The sequence below is a fragment of the Populus nigra genome, chromosome 6 (assembly GCF_951802175.1).
Source record: "Populus nigra chromosome 6, ddPopNigr1.1, whole genome shotgun sequence".
Taxonomy (NCBI): Eukaryota; Viridiplantae; Streptophyta; class Magnoliopsida; order Malpighiales; family Salicaceae; genus Populus; species Populus nigra.
The window spans coordinates 1764938-1786894 of NC_084857.1; the positions used below are offsets into that span (position 1 = coordinate 1764938).

The 21957-nt window shown below is 31.4% G+C and overlaps 3 protein-coding genes across 10 annotated transcripts; all 3 read left to right on the forward strand.

Moving 5' to 3' along the window:
- Positions 1-3053: 3053 nt before the first annotated feature.
- LOC133697599 (amino acid transporter AVT1C-like) lies at positions 3054-8927 on the forward strand. 3 transcript variants are annotated; one of them, XM_062120259.1, is made up of 13 exons: positions 3054-3370; positions 3808-3917; positions 4012-4245; positions 4672-4997; positions 5783-5997; positions 6157-6180; positions 6877-7057; positions 7307-7526; positions 7674-7809; positions 7949-8114; positions 8255-8298; positions 8430-8492; positions 8653-8927. In XM_062120259.1, exons 3-13 carry the CDS (start codon positions 4052-4054, stop codon positions 8749-8751), a joined length of 1668 nt encoding a protein of 555 aa, XP_061976243.1. In that variant the 5' UTR covers positions 3054-3370; positions 3808-3917; positions 4012-4051; the 3' UTR covers positions 8752-8927. The 3 variants fall into 3 exon arrangements, with proteins under 3 accessions (XP_061976243.1, XP_061976242.1, XP_061976244.1); XM_062120258.1 differs by having other exon boundaries at positions 3054-3366; XM_062120260.1 differs by having other exon boundaries at positions 3054-3366; positions 3817-3917.
- Positions 8928-14019: 5092 nt separating this feature from the next.
- LOC133696950 (thioredoxin-like 3-2, chloroplastic) lies at positions 14020-17733 on the forward strand. 6 transcript variants are annotated; one of them, XR_009842778.1, is made up of 3 exons: positions 14025-14509; positions 14869-14943; positions 17435-17733. XR_009842778.1 is itself a non-coding variant. In XM_062119248.1 (3 exons), the coding sequence occupies exons 1-3, from the start codon at positions 14140-14142 to the stop codon at positions 17562-17564; spliced, it is 534 nt and encodes a 177-aa protein (XP_061975232.1). In that variant the 5' UTR covers positions 14025-14139; the 3' UTR covers positions 17565-17706. The 6 variants fall into 6 exon arrangements, 3 of the variants coding, with proteins under 3 accessions (XP_061975232.1, XP_061975234.1, XP_061975233.1); XR_009842779.1 differs by lacking the exon at positions 17435-17733 and adding an exon at positions 15622-15964; XM_062119248.1 differs by having other exon boundaries at positions 14025-14468; positions 17435-17706.
- Positions 17734-18927: 1194 nt separating this feature from the next.
- Positions 18928-21440, forward strand: LOC133696917 (thioredoxin-like 3-2, chloroplastic). The gene is made up of 5 exons (XM_062119214.1): positions 18928-19324; positions 19725-19799; positions 20478-20544; positions 21045-21062; positions 21149-21440. Exons 1-5 carry the CDS (start codon positions 18996-18998, stop codon positions 21251-21253), a joined length of 594 nt encoding a protein of 197 aa, XP_061975198.1. The 5' UTR covers positions 18928-18995; the 3' UTR covers positions 21254-21440.
- Positions 21441-21957: the final 517 nt, after the last annotated feature.

A 21957-nucleotide genomic window follows, 5' to 3' on the forward strand; every position in this document is an offset into this window, starting at 1 on the left:
TTCGAATTGAACCCTCGATTCAAGATGAGTTTTACCACGCTTTAAATCACAAAAGAAATTGAAATGCATTATCAAAGACAGACGAATCATCCCATCATGGGCCCTTTGCTAATTACTTCAGTCAACTTCCATTCGTCTATATAATTGAAGTAATCATGCACTATGAGAAACGAAGAAATTATTGATCTATCCGAAATGAAATCACATGGACAGGCATCTTATCCACAATGCTGAGAATCCCCTGCGAGTAAAAGGCACAGCATGTGCATAAAATCAATCTGTGATGCTGCATAATGAAGCCGTTTGATGTGATCGGTCTTTGTCCTCTGTCGGAAAATTGATTGGTTGCTCGTTTTTGTAGTCTGTACTTGTACTCCTCCTGGAGAAATTGAAAGGTCAAATAAATGACGGTCCTCACATATGTTTACTGAATTCGGGAGAACCTCTTCCTCTCAAAATAACTTGATGAAAACTGTTTGTACCAAAGACAGGAAGGTCATTAATTGAAAAGGGATGATCTGGGTTTTATTAATTACAAATTTACAATGGAATACCATGAATAACTTTTTGTTGCTTGGAATTGACTGCTGGATTATACTAGTTGTTACCCTATCAAAGATCAAGTTTCAAGTCTCGAAAATTTAATTCCAGCTTGTTTTTATATTTTTTAAAAATTAATTTTTTAGTATTTTTTTTATGTTTTTATATGGTTTTAACTTGTTGATATCAAAAATAAATTTTTTAAAAATAAAAAAATTATTATTATGATGTACTTCCAAACGAAAAACACCTTAAAAAATAACCGCTATCACAATTTTAAATAAACGCTAAATCTAGTTGTCATGCCAGGTTTTAGTGTCTGATCCAAAAAAAAACTCGAATTAGAGTCAATTCACATATTATTAGATTAATTCAGGTTAGTTATCTTTTATTGGACAATGTTATTTTATACTTTAAAAAAATATATATTTTTATTGATCAAGTCATGTTCAAATTGATCTGACTAAATCAATCAAGTTTAATCAAATTAATATTTTTTTAACACAAATTAAAATTTGATTAAATTCATATTCTGAACCACAAGTTTCTTGATTGCCTAATAAATTAATTCAGGTTTAATAATAACATGATAGATTTAAAAAATCCTTTGGTATGCATGAACGATGAGGTTGGAATTCAAACCTAAATGGATCCTCATCATTCAACTTATTATTAATATATACAGTTCTCTTTATAGTATAAAATAAAATAGGTAAATATAGATCAGAAATAAGACATTTTATCACACATGTACAATGGGATTCTTATTTTATATTGATGTAATTGTTTTCATATGCTCATATGGGTATTGTTAATTCAGAAAAATACACGAATTTTAATCAATCTTGAACAGCATTTTCTATATATTAATAGCCTATTGACGCTTTACAGCATTGCAATTGTTCTGCTGCAAACTCCACGCAATTTATTTTGCTGGAATTGTCTTATGGCGGCTGCATGATTGTCCACTAGTAGTCTAAGCACACATTTAATAGAGATCAAGTTGTAATAATATGTTCCAATGAGCTGTAATATAATGCTGCCTGTTCCTTCTTCCTTGGAAACTAAGAAAAAACTTTTCTACAATTTTTCAATTTACCTATTCATCGATACTATTTCTTAATTTTCTATCCCCTATCCCTAGCGTGAGCAAGATTTGAATTCGGTTTCAAGTTACTTGGTAAGATGTCAAGCGATTTTGTCAATTAAATTAACACTCCTCGCATCAAGAAATTTTCTCAAGAAATTTGCTTGAGATTAAAAGATTTATTTTTTTTATAATTTTAAGTTTGAGTTTTATAATTGCTAATATGATGGTCATTGAAAACTTATATTATTATTAATTTCTAAGCCCGTGGTATTAGTCGAGGTGCGCATAAGCTAATCCGGACATCCATATTAATAATAAAAAAAACACTCCTGATATCAATTATAATATTTAAAAAATATTAATTTTGAGTATTAAAGTATAAATTAGCTGGAGAATATTTTTTATGAAAAAAATTTATATAAAGTAAAAAAGCAATGTAAAACTAAAATACAAGACACTCCTCTGGGATCCGAGAGTTCTCTATCAATTTCCCTTTTAAGATACAACTTTGTTAAATATTCTATAAGATTTCAATTGTATCCTTTCTTGATTTGTGCCCGTGTCATAATATAATTTGATGAGAATTTTAGAATAATCAATTGATTTTTGCATAATTAATTAATTTGTTAAGTATTAATTTGATTTCTATTCTATTTATTAAAATAATATTTTTAAAAAAATAAAACCGGTCCAGGTTTTATAAGAGGATGAATTCTTAATAATATGCTAGACAGCCTAGACATGATGATAATCCCGCAAATTAATAAAGTGTATAAAGGGGCTGCTAGTTTTATTTATTTATGGAAGATACTCGACAGTTCTGTTGCCACGTAGAGCTGCCTTTCCTGGCAAAGTGACAAACATCATAGCAAAAACATTAATAACACCTTCGGTTATTTTTGTATTTTAAAAATATTTTTTAAAAAAATAAATATTTTATTTTAAATTAATAATTTTTAAATAAAAAATATTTTAAAAAATAATCACTATTATATTTTCAAATTGTTAATTTTTTGGTTTTAAAAACAAGGTTTTCGGAGGAGTTTTCACGTTTGGATAATAGAAGATAGGAAGTAGACTCTTCGGTCTTAACTCTTAACCATTAGGTGATCTTGAGAGTCGGGGTTGGCTTTTGTACATACTGATTAAGTTTTTCACACAATTAGTTAATTACTAGATAGTGATCAAGTTTTTCACATAATTAATATATTTTAAAATGATTTAATTGAAACGGTTTAGATAATATCAAGGATTTTTAAAAAAATAATAAAAACAATATTATTTTAACAGAAATAATTCACTTAAACTGATCCAATAAACCATAAATTAATCCAATAACTTTTAGTTACCTGACCTCTCTTTTTTTTCAGGCAAGTCCCGAGACCAGATCTGTTAACTATATTTACAACCCGAGCGAAGCATAGACAACAGCTATAATTTTATAAGCAAGCGATACAGGGTGAAAACCATTACAGTACCAAAAGACGAACAGAAGAAAACATCGGTTCGGTCTGTGTTTTCCGTTGATGTTTCTCTCTCTCGAGGCTCAAAAAACCAGGCCTTTCTCTAGTCTTTCACGAGTTTATTCAGATCCTAGATTCGAGAAAACTCTCTCTTTCTCTCGACTCTTTAACTATATTAACGACTCACCTTTTTCTCCCCTTATAAGCTCTTTGTGGGATCTCGAAACAACGAGGAGAAAAAATAAAGAAGCAGCAAAAACTTTCTTTCTCTACGTACGTAAGACTTTTTACTCTAAGAACCCTCCTTGTTTGGTTCCTTAGAAAGTCGAGGAATCTTGATAGCGTCTTTTTCTTCGCAGTTTGCGAATCATCCTTCGTGTTCGTTCTCTTTTTTTCACTGTAAAGTATGTTAAACGTTTTGTTGCCTAGACAGGAAAATAGAACCTCTTACATAGAAAGGAAACTCCATTACTTTTGCCTTTCGTTTTCTGTATTTCCTTTACAACGAAAGATGACTAGAAGGCGGAGTAGACTCCCTTTTGAATATTTCAAACGCATATTGCCTTGAAAATTATATTAATTTCCGAACTTGCTTACATTCCCAAATTTAGATTTTCTTTCGGATGATCATTCTGCGTTTGCTTTTTCATGCGTTTATTTCTGATTTATGTTTCCAAGATTTTGTTAACCTTAACAGTTTTTATTTCCTTTTAGGTTCTTCAGGTAAAAAAAAAAACTTGTCAGAAAAAGCTGCGAAGTGCAGATGCTAGAAAACTAAAGCTGCCAAATCCTATAGGATAAGAAGTGATCAATTTCAATTTGAGGTTCGTAGCATCTCTCTTTTTAACTTTATTTTTTTAGCATTTAAATTTTTTTTTTCGTAGCCAATAATTATTTGTTTTGTTGTGTGAATTTTAGCTGGGATTTTTGAAGCTGAGAGAAATAGGAGGGGGCAAAAATGAAGAATTCAGTATCAGAACAGAATTTTTACATAGAAAGTGAAGAAGAAGAAGATGAAGAGAAGGAACTTAACAGAGATGGAGAAGGTGAAGCAGATGTTAATGGAACAGATTCTGATGAATCTTTGGCCGATGATAATCGGCAGCAGAGTAAAACCGGTTCTTACAACACCTCTTGGCCTCAAAGTTACAGGTTTCTCTCATTCACTCTGCTCTGTTTTGCTCTGTTAATTTCATGTCATGTTCAGTCTTGGACTTTCTTGATGCTTCAATTCATCAAAGAAAACATGTTTTCAGGGAAATCAGATCATGGGATAACTTTAATTCATAAAGGGAAAGTGATCATTTTAGGGCCATTGGCTCACTGATTTCATAATGATTAGGAACCAAAAGGCTTAGTGGTTCAGTGAATGATTTTCCTCGTCACCTAAATAAATATCCTATCCTCTACAGTACCTTTTCTTGTCTATTGAGTAGTGATCTGATGTTAATGAAATCAATCTGTGAACTATAAGTCTATAACTAGCAAATCCATTAGTCCTAATGTATTTCATTAATATGCACTTGCTGCTATTTCTAGTTCCAGATACTTATCTACGGCTGTTAACTGATGTTTCAGGCAATCCATCGATTTATACAGTAGTGTACCATCTCCAAATCTTACTTTTTTGGGGACTCCTACACTATCAAGATTAAGCAGCTCGTATCTTTCCTCTTCACTTACAAGAAGACACACACCAGAATCGTTACCTACTGTTGTAAAGCCTCTTCTAGACAAACCAGAAGACGAGCAACTTCCACCACAAAGGCGTAGTTCTCGTTCTCTACTGCCTCCAACTCTATTAAGAAGGTCATCATCCATTAGAAAGGATGAGAAACTATCCCGGGTTTCGCATGAGCTTCCCATGTCTCGTCAAAGCTCATTTGGACAAGCTATGCTTAATGGTAAGTTGAAACTAAAACAATGGACAATGGCCGGCACGCTCTTGGCCAAATCCAGACCATCCATTGTAGCATGGCCCTCACACAATCGACGGCTTGGATTTGGCCACGACTATCTAAACCATCCTCTTACACAGTATTGTTATTTGTTAGCAATCATCCTACCTGTCCCCATGGAGCCACTTGCCATATTAGGATTAGTATGGCCATCAAACGTGACACTAACTAGACCCTACAATTGCCGGGACCTCATCAACCAATGATGTTACAGATTATGTTTTATTACTTTGTTGTCATCACTTGCTTACATGGCCCTAGGTTTAGCTTCGTGACATCTTGTTTTTTAGTGTCTCCATGGGTCAGCTAATATGGCTAGCGTGTCTGAGACTATATTTAGGAATAGAATATTGCCTGTAGCAATAAATATCTTCAAACAACCAAAACTACCTTTGAAATATGATGGAATGATTTGTTGTTTATGACCTTTAATATAGGATTTGTAGGCGTGGACCCTTTGTTCGCTTCTCATTATTATCTCCCTTTACGAGCATCAAAACAACCATGTTTCTGTTTCATGTTTTCGTGGCTTAGTTTGCACATGTTGCACATGCATCTGCCTCGTTGTTCTTGAGCCTTTTGGCCTCTTGCTGTATGTTAATGTAAATTATTTACTCACAATTGACTGTAAATCTGCAAGCCTTGGCGTCAAGTTGAATACCTGTAAGCTGAATTGAAAAGGATTGTTTAATTTAGTGGTTACTGTGTACTTGTCGTGGTTCATAATGCAGGCTTGAATGTTCTGTGTGGAGTAGGTATTTTATCTACTCCTTATGCTGCTAAAGAAGGAGGATGGCTAGGGCTATCCATATTGCTCATATTTGCAGTTCTTTCTTTTTACACTGGGATGCTCTTGCGTTACTGTTTGGATAGTGAACCAGGACTTGGAACTTACCCAGACATTGGCCAAGCAGCCTTCGGTACCGCCGGTCGCGTTGTTATCTCAGTAAGTCTAGTTATTATCTTCCATTTCCTGCAGAAATTGCAGTTAAAATATTGGATTGATATGCAAAACTTCTCCTCTTGAACTTATATCAAGCACTGGTTTACAAATTTGACTATAGACTGATACTGTCGTTTTTGCCTTTGTTTTTTCTTGTTGCAGATAATATTGTATGTGGAATTATATGTAAGTACAGCTGGCTTTTCCTGGATTATTAACTCTCTGTGTTTTAATCAATTCAGCATGATTGCCTCTAGGAGAGAATAAGATGGTAACCTATATTCCTGCTGGGGCCAATTAAATTCTTTGGTCCCAAGTTTTGGATCTTATTTGACAGCATTATTTTCTCTACCACTTGCTTGCACCGTAGGCGGCTGCATCGAATGTTGCATCCGATTTACGGAAAATTGATAGCCTATAAAATTGAAAAAGTTTTGGCTTTCTTGAATGGGAGGGCCTAAATTATAATGTGAACACAGATTCATATGATTTTGCTTTCAGCCTCTACAACAACCAAGATCCAATCATACGGACCCCATAATGATATTTGTCTTTCAAAATCGTCTTTTTTTGGCTATTAGTCACTCAATGGTGAATAGATCGTCTGTTTAATTTGTCATAAACAACCATGGAAATTATGAACTACAAATAATAACTCAAGGCAACAACTTTTTTGCTGCTATAAATATGCAATTCTGTCACCATTGGCCTAGGTGATAATTTTGGTTCTTTGATATAGGCTAAAGTGGATTAATGTCCTTAGCATCTTCATGCATTTCTCTTTTGTTTCATTCCTGTAAATGTCATTCATAGTGAAGTATGCAGACGCTTTATAATTTGATAGACTAATGTTACCTGTCCAAATTTTTTGATATGCCGCAGGCTTGTTGCGTTGAATATATAATTTTGGAGAGTGATAATTTATCCTCGTTATTTCCAAATGCAAATATAAGTTTGGGTGGATTTGAGTTGGATTCCCACCATTTTTTTGCATTGATGACCACCCTTGCCGTTCTTCCTACTGTTTGGCTTAGAGACCTCAGTGTCCTTAGTTACATTTCCGGTAGGTGTTCTGAAATTAAGTTATTTTGAATTTTAAACATTTTTCAATGGACGTCAAAATGATTTGATTCGCATTTTTCTTCTTGATTAACCCATATTATCTATCCATGAAACAATTTTCTTAAAAATGGAATAAGTTGAAAACAAAAAAATCTTGGTATGCAATAGGCTGCAACGCTCAAAATCTGCTCATCAGATTAAGCAGCAAACTTGTTTTGAGAAATTCTAAATTTCAGCCCGTTTCTTCCAGCTGGTGGAGTTATTGCATCAGTTTTGGTGGTCCTGTGCTTGTTTTGGATTGGTTTGATTGATAATGTGGGCATTCACAGCGAAGGGACGGTACTCAATCTTGGAACTCTTCCTGTTGCCATTGGTCTCTACGGTTATTGTTACTCGGGACATGCTGTTTTTCCGAATATCTACACTTCCATGGCACAGCCTAACAGATTTCCTGCAGTTCTCTTAGCATGGTAACTTAAGTTTCTCTACCTCCTTACTTCATCGTAGGAAACTTGTTTTAGTTTTACTCAAGGACCCTGCTTATTATTTTCAAAATAGCTGCCTGTGATTTCAAGTATTCCTTACTTCATGTTCCCTTGGTTCTGTTATCCATGCAGCTTCGGTATTTGTACTTTGATGTATGCTGGAGTTGCTTACATGGGGTACACGATGTTCGGAGAAAAAACAGAATCTCAATTCACTCTTAACTTGCCTCAAGATCTAGTTGCCTCGAAGGTTGCTGTGTGGACTACGGTATGCTCATCGGTTCTTACAGTTCTTTGGAAAATATATTTTAACCTGTTCTGTTTGTTCTTTTCCTTTGTTTTCCTATAAGAATTAGGATTCAATTTTTTTCTTACAGGTTATTAATTTATTGTCTGTTCTCTTGCAGGTGGTTAACCCCTTTACCAAATATGCATTAACCATGTCTCCAGTGGCACTGAGTCTGGAGGAGTTAATACCATCAAACCACATGAAGTCTCACATGTATGCGATTTGCATTAGGACAGCACTGGTGATCTCTACCTTATTGGTCGCTCTCTCCATCCCTTTTTTCGGTTAGTCTCCCTTACACCTTATGTATTATTTTACACCATGTCTCTTGCAAAACCAGTTGATTTTCATTAAACTTGCAGTTTTATATTCCATACCTTGTTTGGTTACAACTTTATATCATCGACATTTCCTTTCATTGCAGGTTTGGTCATGTCACTGATTGGATCTTTACTCACAATGCTTGTGGTAAGTTTTCTACAGCCATTAATTTAGCTTCCTCATCTGAGTCATGTTATGCCATTTGACCTCTCCTATACTCTTCAAAAGTTTGAAAACGCGGTTTGGTTGAATTAAACTAACAAGTGAATCTATAACAGACCTTGATACTTCCTTGTGCTTGCTTTCTGAGCATCTTGAGGGGTAAAGCAACAAGATTTCAGGTATGCCACTGTTATCAATGCCTCCATTCACAAATTTAGAACAGCTTTTAACATCTTCCTTCTACTTCCCTTTCTGGTATTAAATATTGTCAGCACTTTCTGAAGCATAATTGATAGGCTTGACAGTGCTTTCGTTCCCTTTTTACTGTTGTTTCTGTAGATTGCAGTTTGTATCATAATCATTGCAGTGGGAGTTGTATCATCAGTCTTTGGAACCCGCTCATCCCTATCCCGAATCGTTGAGAATTTGAGCACGTGAGATTTTGGGTTACTTCTCCAACAACAATAGAAACAAGATTTCCCTTTCAAGTAGTTTACCTCCTTATTCTCCTTTCCAATTTTGAGACAGTTTTGATGTTTGAATCCCCTGTTCCCTTCAGTGCCCTCGTAACTTGAAATTTTGCATTCATGAAGACAAGATTTTATTAGAAACAATGATGAAGGTCTGTCGTTTTTTCCTCTCATTAAAACAAGCTCGACTGATTGAGGATTTTTGGAAATTTCAGAAAACCCAGCAATTGTTGTCATTCATGAAGTCTCACATCAAGTTTGCATGACAAAATTTGAGAAAATAAATTAAATTCAAGAAGACCAGAAGGACTTTAAGCTACTATGCATCAATTTTTCAACAAAGCACAGTATGCGGATCCACGTATCTAAAATTATAACAAAACAGCTAAAAAACATGGGGTGGGTTTCACGGTTAATATGAACAATAAACGAATTGACTTATTTTTTTTACTTTTTTTTTCTTTAAATTTAATCCTTTTATATCCTAATTAAATGAAATTAAATTTTAAATTATCATAAAAATATAAAATTAAAAGAAAAATAATCAAAAAGTAAAACACGAAAAAAAAAAAACATCACACACATTTAAGACAATCATTTTAATTTAAAAGTTTATTTTTAATTTAAAAATTTATTTTTCAGTCTCTAACTTCGAGAAAAGATAGAAAAAATTGTTTGGAAAAAAAATAAAAAAAGATAAAATAGCTGGTTATGCCACTTTTTAACAATGAAGTTTGTTATTTTGTATGTTAATAAGTTTTGTTTGATAAAAAAAGTTTAATGATAGTAGTTATTTTTTAAAAATATTTATATAAAAAAAAAGATCAAGTTTGGTTTAAATATTTTTTATTTAGTTAATTTTTGTTTTTTCAATAATTTTGAGTTGGTTTCGAGATGTGTTTATGGTGTTGTGTAGATATTTTTAATTGAAAGCAGTTTAAAAAATATAATTTTCAACCCTCAAAACCCCTCCCTTGTATTTTCGACCTTCATATTGGTGATTGTAATATAAAATGCAATCTAGCAGACAATGTGTCGTTATTGCTTTAAAAAAAACAAACAGGAGATAGACGACATTCACCACCTAAAAATAAAAAAAAATTACTTGTACAAATGTGGGGCCTGCCTCTAGCCCACATGCCTCGACATTTTTTAAAGTCCTAGGTGAATTGAGCCACTCAAGCCTATGCATCTAGAATTTTTTTTTATTGGTTTTTTTAAAAAAAAATAAAAAATAAAAATTAATATTTTTATATTTTAATTTTTTATTTATTCTTTAACGTTTAATTCATTATGATTATATAATATAAAAAATAATTGAGCTCATTAAAACTCATGATCTAAATTATAGGTTTGATAGGTTAATTAGAATTAATCTGAATTGGTTTTTTTTCCTTTTAATTTATTTTATTTTTAAAAATATTAAGTTGATAAAGTAAGATAATTTTTATATAATTTAATTTAAAACTTGTGTTAAAAAAAATAACAAGGTTAATAATAATAAAAAAAATTTCTATAACCTAAATATTATTTTTTACGTTAAAAATCTCCTTGATCCAAGCTGCGGTGGTGCGAGAGGTAAATTAGTTACCTCCTATCTCTTATATTTTAGTCACATCGTACATTCATTGTTAGATTAAAGTTAGATTAGTTGAATCTCTTTATTTCTTAGTTTGGGAACATATTGAATTTATAATTAAATTTCAATGTCTAAAATAATGTTAACAATAATTTATTAACTCACTAGATATTCAACACTTGTCTATGTACTCAATTTAACATTGTTTTGATTTTTTAAAGCAAGAAATGGCTTGAAAAAAATAAATTTTTATTTTTAAAAATTTCAAAAATTAAGAAAAAGGATCGAATAGAGAATACTTTACTTCTTTGGGTATCGAATTAACATTTTTCTTGGATGACAACCTCGCTTGATCCTGAAGTTAAATACACTTATAAATATATTCCTCATTTCCAAATTCATTAATTAACCTTCAAAAGAAGTTCTTCACATGGAAATTAAATTCACTAATTACTCTGCGTGCATATATGTAGCATGGGTTTTAGTTGGAATTATGTACGTTAACATTTTAACACAGCATCGTAAAAATGCAATGCGCATAAACTAATTTATCACTAATTCGTTGTATTATTATAAATAAAAAGAGATACAAGATCACCCCTCTATTATTGCATCAGGAATTTATTCTGATGATCAGCTCAATATATATGAATATCATAGCGATGTATGTATTATATATGATGATCACCCAAGACAGGGATTTAGGCCGCAATAGCACTCGTAATCACCTTCTGCTACGTACTGACAATGAGCATCTGTGCAGCCTGATGGGCAGCGGGAGGGACAATCAGAGTCACTTGAACAATATCCAAGGGCTTCAGCTCCTTCTGGAAAACCTGCAGCAAAATATTATTATTATTATTTTCATGTTTATATATGTGTTGATTTGTTAATAATTAAAAAGAAAATGTATTTAAGAATAATGAAGACTTAGAATGAAATCTTTCAAGACTGTGATCCTTAAGAATTGAGCAGAGGACGAAGTAGCTAGTAAATTTGGAGAGGGAAAAAATATGAGAGAGACTTACAGGTCGTGGAAAATACCAAAACAAACACGAACAGCAACTTCAAAGAAGCTTTCTCCATTTTTATTTGTTTTTTTTTCTCTTGTAGTGTTGTGTTTGTTGAGAAAAATTGTTGTGTAAAGAAATTCTAGGTAAAGGGTATTTATAGAGAAGAAATCTTGAAATTCATGTAGCACGATAAGGATATTTCCATATATATATATATATATATATATATATATATATATATATATATATATATATATAAAAGTTTTGAAATTATTTCAAATATATATGTTCTTTTAGGGCACCATTAATTAGATTTATATAATTTAAATATTTCATTTATATGATTAAATGATTTACTTCTATAATTGAATAAATCATAATCCATAGCCCTTGTGTTGATTTAATATTTTTCTGTGCATGTTCAAATGATAGATGCAGAGAACTTCTAGGTACGTTGTATGTATAGAGAAGAAATAGTAATATTCTTGTGGGATAACAAGTTTATTTCTATATATATATTCCGACGTTTATTTTTTAACCTGACAACTCTAAAAAATAAATTTCTTTGTTTGGCAGATATTGTCATATTTAGATTTTCATATAACTCAATTAAGAACATTATCAATTGATATATCAACAAAAGATTATTATTATTATATAGCTGCATGTAAAAATCAATTACTTAACATATCTTTACTCTCTTTTTTATAATTAGATATTTTACAAGTTTATCCAAACTCGATAATAACATTATTAATATCATTAAAATAATTTTAACAAAACAAATCAAACGATATTAAAAAAAAATTAGTTGTGTGACCAGTGGCGGAGCCATGGTAGTGCAAAAGAGGGCAACTGCCCCTTTTTTTAAAAAAAGATATTTTTTACATTAGAATATTAATATAATAATTTGTGGAGGATTTGATACACGGAAAGTGGAAAGTTGCCGTTTGCTTATATTTTAATATAATATATAATATACTGTGACAAGTGGCAGAGCCACGTGAGTGCAAAAGGGGGCAACTGCCCCCTTCATTTTTTTTTAAGTATTTTTATATTAGGATATTAATATAATAATTTGGGGAGGATTTGATACACGGAAAGTGGAAAGTTTCTGTTTGCTTATATTTTAATATAATATATAATATATATTTTTAGTTTATTTACTTAAACTTTTTCCTTTTTTTTCGTTTTTTTCACTAATTAATAGAGAGTCATTTTTCCTTTTGAGTTGTTGTCTTCCTCTCTCTTATGCAAATTTCTTTTCAAGTTCAGATAACTAAATAATTTCTTTTGCTTTATACTTTAGATATATTTTTTTTATCTTTTCTATTTATTTTATTATCTAATTTTAGTTTTATTTTTTTATAATTAGTTATTAAAAATATTAAGGTTTATGATAATTTAGGGGTTTTAATATGAATGTGTTCAAAATAAATGTTTGAATTTACTAATTTAATCAATTAAATACTTTTTTTTCTTATTATAAATGAATAAATTAATGTTCATACAAAACCACTATTATTGACATATCTTGTATTGACATAGTAGATTATTGAAATTATTTAAATAAGGTCTCTTAGTTTTATAATTATGGATTAATTATTTAATTGAGGTCTTTTAATTTACAATGTACATATATTGATTGTCATTTTATATCACAAATTTATTTGTAATTAATTGTTAACGAAATGCTTGGAGTTAGGAGAGGGCATGGGTTTAAATCATATAAGTTACACTTTTTCTCTCTCGGTATTTTCTCTTATTTAAAAGTATAGTATAGTATTAAAACTTGTTTCACATATTAGACTTAGTGAGTTCACACAAATTTTTTGTGTGTGTCTATAAATAATTTAAATGTCTAAAAATGATTAAGTATAATTTAATCAACATACTTATTATATACATATAGATATGAATTGAAATGAGTTTTGATGAATTGGTGTATATTTTGCTATGAATATCATATGGAAGATTTAGAATTATTGTGTAATTCAACTGACTTTATTATTATGTAATTGTGTTAATTATTATGTAGACACTAATGATAATAAAAAAAATCAGCAGGTTCATTGATTAAATTAACACGTCACTATACAAGTATTTCAAACGTAAATCCCTTGAGAATAAATTGTTATTCAAAACTTCAAATCATGTAACTCAATCAAGTTAAAAAAAAATCATATTGAAAAGTCACAGTATTTATTAATAATTTGCCCCTTCATCAAAAAAATTATGGCTCCATCACTGGCTGTGATCGAAAAGTGCCATATAAGCCGTTCGAAGACAAATGAGTCTCGACACATTTAGATAGCTCTTTTAACTCATCCAAATCATTATTTTTTATCTTATTTGATATCGTTTGATTCATTTCTTTGATTTTTTTTAATGGTATCGTTATTAAAATTTTGATGTATCTATAATGTTTTTTTTTAATTGTAATGTATATCAGTTTACTTTTAATTTTAGAAAGAACAATAAATGACACTTTGTGACTTTCGACTTTCTAGGCTATATTATTTTTTAAAATATTTTCTGTTTTTTTTCCAATTTTTAAGTGCTAAAAACAAAAACTCTTGAAATTTTCTTATGGACAAAACTAATATCCTGTGGAGCCCACATCACAGCGAGAAAAAAATAATCTAGCTTTTCTTGGGCTTCTTGCAGGGCATGAATGGCAGGACAGCATACATATCGCTTGTCTCTTTATATTGATTTCTAGAGTATCCTCTGTAAACTTTTACTTGTGTTTCCCTCTTCAAACATGTCTAACATCTTACAGAACCCACCATCTCTCAGACTGTTGTCCTCAAATTCGATCCCACGTGACTTGTCAATATTAAGCATTCCTTGTCAAAACCCCTCAATTTTGATCTCTAAGAAACTTTCTCGTGGAAAATTCATTCTTCCCGGGAAAATTCATGGGTTTGAAGGGGGAAATGGAATCTTTCATGCTTGGAGCCAAGAGGGGTCTCTGCAAGAGGTGGATGATTCTCCTGTATCGTTTGAGTTGGAGCCCATTTACAGTGAGAGCCAGTTTGATCGTGTGATAGCAGAGGCACAGCAGCTTGTGGAATTTGTTATCATTGTTTGGTGTGTGGTGGTAGTTTGTTTTTTGGGTTTTGTTTGAAGTGGTGAGATTTTTCTTTAGTCAGTCCCGTTTCTGCATCTGGGTCAATCTTATATTAGTGAAGAAGTTTGAGAAAAGGACCAAGTTTAGATTTTTTTTAGTCTTCTAGATTGTCATTAAGGTGTCTTAATTCTTAATGCTTTTGTTCCAACTGGTAAGATTTTGGTTTCATTTGGTAGATTTCAGAATCAAGTTGATTTGGTTAAAGAGAAACTTTGGCGAATGGGAATGCATGCTTTAGATCTTTGAGGGTTTTGTGGTGTTTTTAGTTGAAATTTAAGAAACAATCCTTGCTCATCTAGGATAATTTACTGCATGACAATGGGTTTATATGGTCTTATTAAAGGTTATTTGTACTTGTAGGATGGCAAGCTGGTGCAGAAAATGTATATATTTGAAACCAAAATTGGAAAAGTTGGCAGCTGATTACAATAGAAGGTTTGCTCTATTTTACTTTATGATCGTCCATGGCTTAATTACAAGGGAATCGCCCATTGGAAACATTGAAAATTTGTTCTAGAGGCTTATTTACCATGCATTTACTGTTCGATTTCTCATTTGACATGCATGCCAAATTAATGGAAAATAGTTTAAAAGATTTGAAATCCGCAGTTGATTTTAGTTTCTACCGATTATAAATGCAGCTCTTCCTTAACTAAAATCAGATGCCTAGTTTTAATCCCTCTATTTCCAACAACCAATTCCGTTTTAATAGTCTGGAGGCATCAAATGAATTAATGTAATAGCATTATTTAGGGGTACTCACTGAAGTTGCTCAACAAAAGAGGAAATGCATTCTTTAAGAAAATTATACCCACCCTTCATTTCCCAGGGCATTTTTTGAAGCGGAATTGGGGGGTGAGAAAAGCATTTAGCACTGGTAATTTGGAAGGTTGCATCCTTACATGTAATGTTTCGCAGCTTTCCTGGATGCCTCTTGATTTGTGTTTGTTGGGATCTTTGAGGATTGAACTCCATTTCATTCCCGAATCCAGAATCCATTCAATGCCTAAATGAATGTCCACTGTGTTTTTTTAATAAATCCAAGCATGATTTGACAATTGATCCTTTTGGCTTGCCAATATAATTATTGAGAACTGTCCTTCACCAATGCAGATTGCGGTTTTACTGTGTCAATGTTAATAATATCCCACGCAAACTTGTTGCTCGTTCAGGAGTTACTGAAAGCCTCATAGTTACATATGGTCTATATTTTCTGTAATTTTCCTTGTTTCTAATTTTATATTGAACAGTCAGGACAATTAAAATTATGTTGCAGCTAAACAGTTACATGTTTTTCTTTCCTAGATAGAATGAGATAGAAAATCAATTAGGGAAAGGGGGTAGATGTTGAGTTGGAGGAAGTATGAAAATTTAGTTTAAGTTTACTTTGAGGGGTTGGAATTGTTCCTTCTCTAGATTTAAATTTTTTTTATTTAGTTGATTTTTGTTTTTTTAATGATTTTGAGTTGGTTTCTAGATGTGTTTATGGTATTACGTAGATATTTTTTTTTTATTGAAAGCAGTTTAAAAAATATAATTTTCAACCCTCAAAACCCTTCCCTTGTATTTTCAAACTTCATATTGGTGATTGTAATATAAAATGCAATCTAGCAGACAATATGGACATTCACCACCTAGAAAGAAAAAAAATTACTTTTCCAAATGTGGGCCTGCCTCTAGCCCACATGCCTCGACATTTTTTAAAGACCTTGGTGAATTGAGCCACTCAAGCCTATGCATCTAGAATTATATTTTTTATTAGCCTTTCTTTTTTTAAAAAATGAAAATTGATATTTTTATTTTTTTATTTTTTATTTATTCTTTAACGTTTAATTCATTATGCTTGTATAATATAAAAAATAATTGAGTCCACTAAAGCTCATAATCTAGATTAGAGGTTTGATAGGTTGATTAGGATTAACCTGGATTGATTATTTTTTCCTTTTAATTTATTTTATTTTTAAAAATGTTAAGTCGATAAATAGAGATAATTTTTATATAATTTAATTTAAAACTTGTGTTAAAAAAAATAACAAGGTTAATAATTATAAAAAAAAATTTTGTAACCTAGATACTATTTTTTACGTTAAAAATCTTCTTGATCCAAGCCGCGGTGGTGCGAGAGGTAAATTAGTTACCTGCTATCTCTTATACTTTTGCCGAGTTAAGCTAGTCACATCGTACATTCATTGTTAGATTAAAGTTAGATTAGTTGTTAGATTAAAGTTAGATTAGTTGAATCTCTTTATTTCTTAGTTTTGGAACATATTTAATTTATAATTAAATTTCAATGTCTAAAATAATGTTAACAATAATTTATTAACTCACTAGATATTCAACACTTGTCTATGTACTCAATTTAACATTGTTTTGATTTTTTAAAGCAAGAAATGGCTTGAAAAAAATAAATTTTTATTTTTAAAAATTTCAAAAATTGAGAAAAAGGATCGAATAGAGAATACTTTACTTCTTTGGGTATCGAATTAACATTTTTCTTGGATGACAACCTCGCTTGATCCTGAAGTTAAATACACTTATAAATATATTCCTCATTTCCAAATTCATTAATTAACCTTCAAAAGAAGTTCTTCACATGGAAATTAAATTCACTAATTACTCTGCGTGCATATATGTAGCATGGGTTTTAGTTGGAATTATGTACGTTAACATTTTAACACAGCATCGTAAAAATGCAATGCGCATAAACTAATTTATCACTAATTCGTTGTATTATTATAAATAAAAAGAGATACAAGATCACCCCTCTGTTATTGCATCAGGAATTTATTCTGATGATCAGCTCAATATATATGAATATCATAGCGATGCATGTATTATATATGATGATCACCCAAGACAGGGATTTAGGCCGCAATAGCACTCGTAATCACCTTCTGCTACGTACTGACAATGAGCATCTGTGCAGCCTGATGGGCAGCGGGAGGGACAATCAGAGTCACTTGAACAATATCCAAGGGCTTCAGCTCCTTCTGGAAAACCTGCAGCAAAATATTATTATTATTTTTTTCATGTTTATATATGTGTTGATTTGTTAATAATTAAAAAGAAAATGTATTTAAGAATAATGAAGACTTAGAATGAAATCTTTCAAGACTGTGATCCTTAAGAATTGAGCAGAGGACGAAGTAGCTAGTAAATTTGGAGAGGGAAAAAATATGAGAGAGACTTACAGGTCGTGGAAAATACCAAAACAAACACGAACAGCAACTTCAAAGAAGCTTTCTCCATTTTTATTTGTTTTTTTTTCTCTTGTAGTGTTGTGTTTGTTGAGAAAAATTGTTGTGTAAAGAAATTCTAGGTAAAGGGTATTTATAGAGAAGAAATCTTGAAATTCATGTAGCACGATAAGGATATTTCCATATATATATATATATATATATATATATATATATAAAAGTTTTGAAATTATTTCAAATATATATGTTCTTTTAGGGCACCATTAATTAGATTTATATAATTTAAATATTTCATTTATATGATTAAATGATTTACTTCTATAATTGAATAAATCATAATCCATAGCCCTTGTGTTGATTTAATATTTTTCTGTGCATGTTCAAATGATAGATGCAGAGAACTTCTAGGTACGTTGTATGTATAGAGAAGAAATAGTAATATTCTTGTGGGATAACAAGTTTATTTCTATATATATATTCCGACGTTTATTTTTTAACCTGACAACTCTAAAAAATAAATTTCTTTGTTTGGCAGATATTGTCATATTTAGATTTTCATATAACTCAATTAAGAACATTATCAATTGATATATCAACAAAAGATTATTATTATTATCTAGCTGTATGTAAAAATCAATTACTTAATATATCTTCACTCTCTTTCTTATAATTAAAGATTTTACAAGTTTATGCAAACTCCGATAATAATATTATCAATATCATAAAAAAAATCTTGACAAAACAAATCAAACGATATTAAAAAAAATAACCAATTGTTATTGTAATGTGCCATACAAGTCGTCTGAAGATAAATGAGTCTCGACACATCTAGATAGTTCTTTTGACTCATACGAGTCATTATTTTTTATCTTATTTGATATGGTTTGATTTATTTTTTTGATATCTTTTTAATAGTATTGTTATTAATGTTTTGATGTATCTATAATGTTTTTTTTAATTATAATCTATATCAGTTTATTTTTAATTTTAGAAAGAATAATAAATGACACTTTGTGACTTTCTACTTTCTAGGCTATATTATTTTTTAAAATATTTTCTGTTTTTTTTTCAATTTTTAAGTGCTAAAAACAAAAACTCTTGAAATTTTCTCACGGACAAAACTAATATCCTGTGGAGCCACATCACAGCGAGAAAAAAATAATCTAGCTTTTCTTGGGCTTCTTGCACTTGCAGGGCATGAATGACAGGACAGCATCATATCGCTTGTCTCTTTATATTGATTTCTAGAGTATCTTCTGTAAACTTTTACTTGTGTTTCCCTCTTCAAACATGTCTAACATCTTACAGAACCCACCATCTCTCAGACTGTTGTCCTCAAATTCGATCCCACGTGACTTGTCAATATTAAGCATTCCTTGTCAAAACCCCTCAATTTTGATCTCTAAGAAACTTTCTCGTGGAAAATTCATTCTTCCCGGGAAAATTCATGGGTTTGAAGGGGGAAATGGAATCTTTCATGCTTGGAGCCAAGAGGGGTCTCTGCAAGAGGTGGATGATTCTCCTGTATCATTTGAGTTGGAGCCCATTTACAGTGAGAGCCAGTTTGATCGTGTGATAGCAGAGGCACAGCAGCTTGTGGAATCTTTTATCATTGTTTGGTGTGTGGTGCTAGTTTGTTTTTTGGGTTTTGTTTGAATTGGTGAGATTTTTCTTTAGTCAGTCCCGTTTCTGCATCTGGGTCAATCTTATATTAGTGAAGAAGTTTGAGAAAAGGACCAAGTTTAGATTTTTTTTAGTCTTCTAGATTGTCATTAAGGTGTCTTAATTCTTAATGCTTTTGTTCCAACTGGTAAGATTTTGTTTCATTTGGTAGATTTCAGAATCAAGTTGATTTGGTTAAAGAGAAACTTTGGCGAATGGGAATGCATGCTTTAGATCTTTGAGGGTTTTGTGGTGTTTTTAGTTGAAATTTAAGAAACAATCCTTGCCTCATCTAGGATAATTTACTGCATGACAATGGGTTTATATGGTCTTATTAAAGGTTATTTGTACTTGTAGGATGGCAAGCTGGTGCAGAAAATGTATATATTTGAAACCAAAATTGGAAAAGTTGGCAGCTGATTACAATAGAAGGTTTGCTCTATTTTACTTTATGATCGTCCATGGCTTAATTACAAGGGAATGGCCCATTTGAAACATTGAAAATTTGTTCTAGAGGCTTATTTACCATGCATTTACTGTTCGATTTCTCATTTGACATGCATGCCAAATTAATGGAAAATAGTTTAAAAGATTTGAAATCCGCAGTTGATTTTAGTTTCTACCGATTATAAATGCAGCTCTTCCTTAACTAAAATCAGATGCCTAGTTTTAATCCCTCTATTTCCAACAACCAATTCCGTTTTAATAGTCTGGAGGCATCAAATGAATTAATGTAATAGCATTATTTAGGGGTACTCACTGAAGTTGCTCAACAAAAGAGGAAATGCATTCTTTAAGAAAATTATACCCACCCTTCATTTCCCAGGGCATTTTTTGAAGCGGAATTGGGGGATGAGAAAAGCATTTAGCACTGGTAATTTGGAAGGTTGCATCCTTACATGTAATGTTTCGCAGCTTTCCTGGATGCCTCTTGATTTGTGTTTGTTGGGATCTTTGAAGATTGAACTCCATGTCATTCCCGAATCCAGAATCCATTCAATGCCTAAATGAATGTCCACTGTGTTTTTTTAATAAATCCAAGCATGATTTGACAATTGATCCTTTTGGCTTGCCAATATAATTATTGAGAACTTTCCTTCACCAATGCAGAGTGCGGTTTTACTGTGTCAATGTTAATAATATCCCACGCAAACTTGTTGCTCGTGCAGGAGTTACTGTAAGTCTCATAGTTACATATGGTCTATATTTTCTGTAATTTTCCTTGTTTCTAATTTTATATTGAACAGTCAGGACAATTAAAATTATGTTGCAGCTAAACAGTTAGATGTTTTTCTTTCCTAGATAGAATGAGGTACAAAATCAATTAGGGAAAGGGGGTAGATGTTGAGTTGGAGGAAGTATGAAAATTTAGTTTAAGTTTACTTTGAGGGGTTGGAATTGTTCCTTCTCTAGGTTCTGCCAAACCACATTAAACATTAACTAGTTGGTGAATAATTGAATGGTTGGGATCACGCTCTTCTGGTTATTTGTAGTCATAAATTCCACTCCTAGGCTTATTCCATTCACAGACTCTTAACATGCACAGGCATATAGAAGCTTCTTAATCCCACACTTTCTGCTTGCTTCAGCAAAACATATATCCGTGCACTTGTGATTAACACTTAATTGTTCTATTTTTCATGTATTTGTGTGTTGTGGACTGCAAAATCTGTGCAGAAAATGCCAACTATTCAGGTAAATTATTTTGATTGTATGTTTTCTAGATTCAATGTTTTCCATCTTCACTTCCCTTCCTAAAGCTGTTTCTCTTTGTTATACAGTTATGGAAGGATAGCAAGAAACAGGCAGAAGTGATTGGTGGTCACAAAGCATATTTGGTCATAAATGAAGTTCGTGAAATGATTGAAAATGAGGGTACCTTGTGAATTATGGTATCATTATCTTTTTGGTCATCATTTTTTTATTTTAAAAAAACATTGCATGGAGAAAAGAAGATTGGCCCAAATTTTTGCTGATTTCAGCTATGTATAAATAACCTCATATACGGCAAAAAGAAAGATAAATTCTGAGGAATATACGATAATAAAAACAAAAAACAAAATTTTTGATGAACTCGTTACACTGCCGACTCCAGGTATTGCTGTTCTCCTCTATCTGGTGATGAATTGCTCAGAGGGGCGTTTTGTTTCAAAGCCACTACAGTTAATTTTGTGATGCTTTTGTGAGTTTGAAGGAAATACAAGGTTAATTTTGTGTTGGAGTTCCTAGCATCGGTAGTTTTGACGCATCTTCACTGCAAACCAACCATTGTTAAGATTTCACCTTGTTGGCATGCACGAGCTGTTTGCAACAATGGGATAATGCACAAGTTTGAGTTTAGTCAGAGCGCATGGCTTTGATTCATATTACAGAAAGCCCGGGTTAAGGGCCAAGGAGCATTGACAAAAATTATAAATGAGATTTTATAAAAAAAAATTATAATTTTTTTTTAATGTATGTTTAAAACAGTTTTAAATAATTTATATTTTGTATTTGAGGTTTTTTTTTAAGTGAAGTTAATTTTTAATTTATGAAGTATAATTAGTAAATATATTTTATTTATTCTTGATTTTTTTTTTTAAGTGGAGGT

Bases quoted from the DNA above. Each gene is read 5' to 3' on its own strand.
- LOC133697599 (XM_062120259.1), top strand. From the start codon at position 4,052: ATGAAGAATTCAGTATCAGAACAGAATTTTTACATAGAAAGTGAAGAA. The intron at 5,998-6,156 runs GTAAGTCTAGTT...TTCTTGTTGCAG, and splicing joins CCGGTCGCGTTGTTATCTCA to ATAATATTGTATGTGGAATT. The intron at 6,181-6,876 runs GTAAGTACAGCT...GATATGCCGCAG, and splicing joins TATTGTATGTGGAATTATAT to GCTTGTTGCGTTGAATATAT.
- LOC133696950 (XM_062119248.1), top strand. From the start codon at position 14,140: ATGTCTAACATCTTACAGAACCCACCATCTCTCAGACTGTTGTCCTCA. The intron at 14,469-14,868 runs GTGTGTGGTGGT...TTGTACTTGTAG, and splicing joins GAATTTGTTATCATTGTTTG to GATGGCAAGCTGGTGCAGAA. The intron at 14,944-17,434 runs GTTTGCTCTATT...GCATCTGTGCAG, and splicing joins GCAGCTGATTACAATAGAAG to CCTGATGGGCAGCGGGAGGG.
- LOC133696917 (XM_062119214.1), top strand. From the start codon at position 18,996: ATGTCTAACATCTTACAGAACCCACCATCTCTCAGACTGTTGTCCTCA. The intron at 19,325-19,724 runs GTGTGTGGTGCT...TTGTACTTGTAG, and splicing joins GAATCTTTTATCATTGTTTG to GATGGCAAGCTGGTGCAGAA. The intron at 19,800-20,477 runs GTTTGCTCTATT...TCACCAATGCAG, and splicing joins GCAGCTGATTACAATAGAAG to AGTGCGGTTTTACTGTGTCA.